This window comes from Haemorhous mexicanus, chromosome 17, assembly GCF_027477595.1.
Source record: "Haemorhous mexicanus isolate bHaeMex1 chromosome 17, bHaeMex1.pri, whole genome shotgun sequence".
NCBI classification, from domain to species: Eukaryota; Metazoa; Chordata; class Aves; order Passeriformes; family Fringillidae; genus Haemorhous; species Haemorhous mexicanus.
This window is the reverse complement of record NC_082357.1, coordinates 12,616,465-12,623,632: the sequence shown is the minus strand read 5'-3', so window position 1 is coordinate 12,623,632 and position 7,168 is coordinate 12,616,465. Positions and strand designations below refer to the sequence as shown.

At 42.5% G+C, this 7,168-nt stretch overlaps 1 protein-coding gene across 1 annotated transcript in view; it reads left to right on the top strand.

Annotated features, from left to right (window-relative positions):
* The first annotated feature begins 2,042 nt into the window (after positions 1-2,042).
* CARD11 (caspase recruitment domain family member 11) overlaps positions 2,043-7,168 on the top strand; it is a 44,973-nt gene continuing 39,847 nt past the window's right edge. Inside the window, exon 1 of the mRNA XM_059861688.1 lies at positions 2,043-2,341. Coding sequence (XP_059717671.1) covers positions 2,329-2,341 — 13 coding nt within the window. The 5' untranslated portion in view covers positions 2,043-2,328. The remainder of the gene's footprint in view (positions 2,342-7,168) is intronic.

Genomic DNA, 7,168 nt, shown 5'->3' with positions numbered 1-7,168 from the left:
CCCAGTCAGAAACTGCAGAACCTCACCTGTGCAGTTGTTGCATGGTGAGATTTTTGGCTGCTCAAAGCAGGAAGTTTTCCTGCACCTTGTCACATGCAGCTCCAAGCTTGTTCAGCAGTGAATTTTGGTAAAGTTGCACAAGAATATAATAAAACATCACAATATAGTCCTCACTGGAAAAAACAATTGGTAGGGAAGGTAGCAAGTTCTGCTATTGCTCAGCAGGAGACAGAAATTACTGCCTTCCTTTATCTTTGAGCTCTTGATATAGAGAACTAGAATTGCTTCCAGAATCCCTTTCTAAATAATCCTCATGGATAAACTTAGACCCTCACCAGTCCAGGTGCAGTTACAAACATGTGAAATTAGAGAAAAAATAAGGGGGGATTGAAGCAGAGCACCCTTACAATTTTTGCAGGCTTCAGATTTTCAGTTTGGTAAGAACACTTTATGTGTTATTGTAACAAGACTTTGAGCCATGTGTTTTCTCTATTTTCTTTACATTTCTTCTTTTCACTGTATCACCTCACTTCCTCTATTCTGCTCTTTGACGCCGCTCTATCCTTTGACAGTTTTTCCACTGTTCTTTTGTACTTACTTTCCATTTGTTATGTTTTTCTTTATTCTCTACCAAATACTTTTTCCTTTCTTATTTTCTCCCTCCACTACTGTCATTATGCTTTCCCCCCACACACATTCCTAAATTATCTATCGTAGGTTGCTTATGCTTATTTTTCTAGTGTTTTTCATTTTATTTCTGTTATTTTGTCTCAGGAAATAAACATATATCCATGCCCATATATATATAATTGTTTTTTTCTAGTCACCCTGAAAGAAAAACTGAACCTTGCAAAAGTCATGAGGTAGCAGAAGGTAATCCAGACAGCAAAACCTGTGGGTGACTCTGCTGAAACCCCTGTTGTTGCTCCTGTAATTTGATGTGTTTGCACTTATACCTGGACTGGTGACCTTTGCAGTCACCCTTGCACACTGGTGTCCTTATTTCTCATCCTTTCTTTAAGGGTTCTCTCTGTCCCTCACACATGCAGGACCTGACTCCATGAGGCTTCACCTGTGCACATCTGCCCAGCGTAAAGGTAAAACCTCAGGTGTGAGGAGTAGAGCTGTACCTGTGCCTTGCACAAGAACCAGCACACCACACAAGGGGTTCAGGCTCAGGATCCCTCAGCAGGGTGGCAGAGCACTGAAGGATGTTTCTAGAAGTGGTGGTGACTCCTGGTCCTGCAGGACCCAGAGAACAACAAGGGCAGGGACTGGGTGACTTTGATCTGGTGGGTTTGGCTGCAGGGAGGCTCCTGGTTGCAGCAAGAGGTAAATTCCTCTGTGAGACCCACTAGGGGCTGGGTTTGCATGTTGGCCTTAAGCCTGGAATTGAAGCAATACAAGATACTGCAGCTTCTTTGTGTCAGCAAAGACTCCCTTTGGAAAACATATCCTTTAAAGCATCCTTCAACTGTAAAATAATCTGATGCATAAAACAAACCTTTGACTACCTTTTTAGCAAAAGGAGCTATTAATAAAATAGATGCTTTAATGAAAAACCTTTGAAATCTTGGGAAAACCCAGAACTCCTTCTACCTGGAACTGTTGTTCTTGAAACTCTGTTTTCTTCAGTTCCTTCATTCTTTTTTCTCTCCCACCTGCTTTCTACCAGCAAGTGCCCTGAGACACCAGGGCTGCTGCCCTGTGCTGGGAGAGGCACAGCACCAGCCAGGCTGGCATTAAGCACATCTCCTTGTGCCCCAGGAAAACATGCCCTGGCAGTGTGTGCAGCTGGAAGTGAGGCAGTGGAGACAGGCTGCTTCTTATGCCTGAGCCAGGCGTTAGTGCTGCCACCTCTGCCCACTGCTCGCCCAGGGGAAGGGGCAGCAGTGCTCCAGATTTGCTTCCCTGGTGCCACAGGGCTCTGCTGTCACCTGCCTGCAGAGTCATTTGCAAACAGGCCCTATTGCTGGGGAGCAGAACGTGTTTTTTTCAACCCGAAGCAGATTTATAGTCTGGTTTCCTGTCAGATCTTTGCATTTTCCCTCTCCGCCCCTCCCAGTCTCTGACACACTTTTTCTTACTTTCTGTGTGGCTTTTTGCTCGTTCTGCCCCCAGTGCCCCAGCCTCCTTCATTCCTGATTCTCCTGAAACTTCTGTACTTTGGGGGCCCAGGGGTGTTTTACTCCTTGTGTTTTCTTTACTTTTCAACAGCTGCAGAGCACAAATAACCTCTCCAGGACTCCTGGAGAGACACTGACAGTTGCATGGAGCCGACGTAGAGAGTGCAGCCTGCAGCAGCTGCAGCCAGACAGCCGGTCACTCATGAGCACCCAAGGTAAGGAGAGCAGCTGGCAGAGCAGCTCACCTCCCTGCTGCCTACCACAGCTCTGATCACTGAAATTTCCACTTTCACCTTTTTTGCATTGATAGTCAAAAGGTTCTTTGAAAATGGTTCCATTTGTGCTTTCCATGCCCTCCTCAGGTCTGGTACCTGGCATGTGCCAATCCTTGGAACCCAGGGCTGAGGGAGGCAAAGAGGCTGTAGCTGGAGGTGCAAATGTGCACGGGGAAAGAGAGTTGATATGGAGGTCTGGAGAGGGTAGGTGAAGGACTGATCATCAGCACTGGTCTCCAGAGTATTTCTGGCTCTACCCATAGTGTGTTGTCCTCTAGCCCTTTCTTTAAATCTCTTAGCTGAGATTTATGCTTTCTGTTAACTAGTAAAATTTTTCTTTTTTGGTTTTCTTCCTCTTTTTATATGTTCGTCTCACTTCCTTTTTTCTCGTCTCAACCATCTCTATTTCTTATTATCTTTTTCACCATCTTTTTATGCCTTTTTATGCCATTAAGAGTATTTTCTGTGTGACAAGTATTTCCCTTCTTCATTTCTTTCCTTTCCCTCTGCTCTCTTTTGTGCCTGTGCAATAGATTGTGCATCCTCCCTCAAGTTCTTAATCTCTCCCTCTCTCCCCTCTGTCAGTTCCTTCTTGCTCTTGTGTTCCCCTTTCCTGCTGTTTCTTCAGCTTCCCGCATGCACTCCAACTTCCTGCTCCATCCCCTCTCTCCTGTGTTTGCTGCCCTGGCAAGATCCTTTTGTGAGAGCTGCTGCCCCTCCACTGGGCTGTCCTTGCACACACATCTCTTAGTCCTGTCATTCCCTTCCATGGACATGTGCATATTTAAAGTTTTGGGGATGCATCCCAAAAGAGGAGACTTCTACACTTGCATAGCTTCCTTCCAATGCTCAGACTCATACTTAGTCATTCACAACAAATAACCACTGCCATCCTGTCTCTCTGTTTCCTTCTGTCTCACAAACAGCATTTTCTAATACCTGTAACCCCTTTGTCTTGCTCTCCACTCTCAAATAGAGCCTGCCCTGACTTGGGTATTCTATCCCTTCTCTTTCTGCCATCCCACTCCTTCCTACCTCCTTACCACAACTCTCCACCAGGTTTCTCTATCTGTTTTTATCTTTATATTGCATTCAAACTGGGAGGAACTGCTGATGCAGCTGGGCTTGCACTGCTGCCTTAGGATCCCTGCTGCCAGCCTGCAGGGGAACCAGAGGAAGTATTGCAGTCTCTCAGCTCCTCTTTCCTCTGCAGAATATGCAACCTGAGCAGAGAAAGAGCTTAGTGATTGGAGTGAAGGTAGATGAGAAAATGGGAGAGCACAATGCAAAATGCCTTTGGAAAACTGTAAAAAATAGTTCTAGTTGTCTGTAAATCTTTTTACTAAACTTAATAAACCTCTGGAATTCCTGCCCCACAGCAGAATTTCTGATCTGACACTGGCATAGTTTTTGTCCTTTTGATTCCCATGGGACTCCAAGTCCCAAAGGTAGAAGTTCTTATCTCCAATGCTGTAGTGGCAGTAACTTTGCTCCTAGGATCTGGAAACAGCTCATGTCTTTTATACCAGACATATTGGTGAGTCACCAAGATCAGGCATGGCTGAAAACTGCATCCAAGGACAATATCTGGTATCATTCCTTGCTTAAATTTGTATGCTTTGAATCAGATATGACAAATAAGTGCATTTCTTTGATGAAGCTTTTTAGCTTCACCTTCTTGAGCAGGACTATTGAGACTGAAGATTTATTTCTGTGGATGTTCTGGTGTGGTCTTTTGGGAGCTGAATAAGGTTCACTTATTAAACTCAGCTGAATTAATAAGAGAATTACTATGTGGCAGAATTCTCTTAGCAATCTGTCTGGCTTTCTGAAATTGTCCATCTCCTTATGAGTGAAAGGAGCTTAAATTTTTATGTTTGCAATTATAAGATATCCTTTCTGATTCAGAGCTAGAAAACTGTGGCCTTTGAGCTGTGAGCATTCTCTTCTGAATACAGAAACAGGTACATTAAAATATCTTTGCCTTTTGGATCTTGCAAAAAGTCCACAAGCCTAGAACAATAAAATAAAAGATGCTCATTTTATACATTCAGGTCTAATATGACTCTTTCTTCCTCCATTGCAACTCATCTTGTGGTGGGAACAGCATTTGTATTCCTTTGAGTCCCTCTACAAAACTTTTGGATTTTTGTGCCTTGTTCCATCAGTATTTTTTGCCCCTGATTCTTTTTGTAAAGGCTCCCATAAATAAATTGGCTGAGACAATGTCTCTTCTCTCTCTCTCCCTCCCTTCTTTTTCTTTTGCTTCATATAGTTTGCTTGTGTTGAGTTAAAAATGGACATTTGCAAAGGTGTGTTGTGACATTTGTAGGGGGACCTGGAGACAGAAATTTTAGTTTTGTGTTTGTCTGTGTCCAATTTCTTGAATCATGTGTCTGGCAGAGGAGAAATTTCAGCAGGAAAGAGCCTGGAAACTTTCTTTCCTCCTCAGGAAATTGCTGTTTCAAGAGAGCTAACCTCCAAACAGAAATTCAGAATCATGTGTTTGACTCCCTGTTCTTATGCAAATAGTTCCTTTCAATAAGGTTTAACTCCTAATTAAGAGTTCAATAAAATTTAGTAATAAACTTTCTTAATAAACTTTCAGTGTGGGGGAGAAGGAAGAGCCATCTGACTGCCTGTATCTTTTACAGTTAAAGTCAATTAGGACCTTCTCTAGAAGGGTGAATTCCAATAGCTGGATATGCTGAAGATACCACAATGCCATACACCAAATGACCTTGGTTTCTGTACAGTTGCTTGGTAAAAGTTTTCATCTGATAGATATATGGGATGATTGCTCACAGAGGATGAAATTTATAGAGATCCTTAGCTACCCACTTGTTAGCAGATGGCTCAACTCTCTCTTTGATATTGAAATGCATCTTTCATGAAATACGAATCTTTCACTTAGATATGGTCATTAAGTTGTGTAAGTGATGGTGGAGTTTGACCTATGGCAGCTTTCTTTGGCAGTAGCCTCCACAGCAATCTAAACTTTAAAAGAAATATGGAAGTATGCCTTGTGATTTCCAAACTGAAGGGTAAAACCATAAACCCCACCAAGTTTGGTCAAGTCTCACCATTGTCATAAGAGAAAAATTCTTTGTCTCTATTCTCAGCAGTTTTGCCACTGCTGTCTGTAGGATTTGCACTTGCAGAACACTGTAATCCAGTATCTGCAGTGAACACTACAATTCAGTATCTGCAGTGAATCTGCAATTCCTTTTTTAGAACAAATGATGGGGTATTACAGGTCTACATGAAATAATATTCTCCATCTCTACCCTTTCCCCAAATTTTTTCTTAAGTGCTGCCTTCATCCTCTAGTCTGGGTCACTTATTTAATGGCAATGAACATTTTTAGGAAGGTAACCTTTCTGCTTGTGATTTGTTCAAGGACTCTGGAATTATAATGGTTGCTGTCAAATGTATATAATTGGTGTCTGTGGCACACATCCAATGAGTGATAAAAGCTTCGTTGTCTCTGCTGCTTGAGTCTGTATTCTCTCCCTATATCACCCTCTCACTTCTGCTCCTCTCAGGCAAGAGGAGAATGCAGTGCCAGGCTGTTTAAAGTGCAGTTGCACAGAACAGCAGCTCTGCCAGATTCCCTGTCACCGAGTGTCCCAGCTCTGGGCAGTGCATTCCCTTGGCTGAGGTTTGCACACGGACTGAGTTAAGCCTCCTCTGAACTTTGATTTCAAACACCTCCCTTCATAACCTTCTCTCAAATATTTGGGCTCTAGGAAGGGCAATAGTTTGTGAGTAACATGAACTGCCAAGCTTAATGATCTACATGGAACATTTTACCAGTGGGTAAGTGTTGTAGTTGAGATGGAGACAATACAGAGCAACACACTCCATTTTCAGAAGGCTTCAAATTCTTTATTATAGCATACATGCTTTTTATACCTTCTTACAAAACTCATAATTTTACAATTTACTCCTTGGTCATAAGAGACAAAGAGCTTATTGGAACAGGCAGTTGCAGGTTTCTCTAATTATCCTTCTTTCTTTCTTGGTTTCTATGTCAACAACCTCTTATCCTGGATCCTCTTATCAAACTTCTCTCTGGCTCACAGAAGTCACTATAAAACCTCTTCCACAAGTAAGAACTTTGTGCTTTCACATACAAAAAGCAAACACACATTACTAATAGCACCCAAAACTGGCAACATGTTGTTCACTGTCTGCTCCCAGTGCTGAACATGTGGTGAGGAGAATATTCCTGTTATGTTAGTCCTGCAAAACCTATTTTATCTTCAGGGCTGGATGGGGCATTACTTTCTAATGCTGTCTACTTCAGTGAATCTGTTTAACAGCTCAAAAAGAGGAAAGAAATTTGCCAAATCCCACTGGAAATCTGTCAGAAATGTCAAATGAAATGCTGTAACATTCTGTTTTTGTCAAAAGGATAAATGTATATACAGCTGTGTGTGTGATGTTATTTGTAGTAATTGTTGCCTCAGTGAATTTCTCTGTGTGAAGTAACTTGTGTTGCATTAAGGGATGTGTTTGTTCTGGTCCCTGAGGCCAGCTTTGCCTTGCACACAGGTACTTGGTATTTGCCCAAGTAAGCCCAGGTTTTTGGAGTTCAGGGGAGCAATCAGCTTCAGTGCAGCCAAGGAAAGGATTCCCACTGGCACTCTGAGCACTGGGTGTTAGCTGGAAATTTTTCCTCAGGTTGTAATTGAGGTGCTCAATTCCAGCATAAGGTTTCTGTTCAAAGTGGGATAAGGTTTTTTTTTTTTTCCATCTGCATGC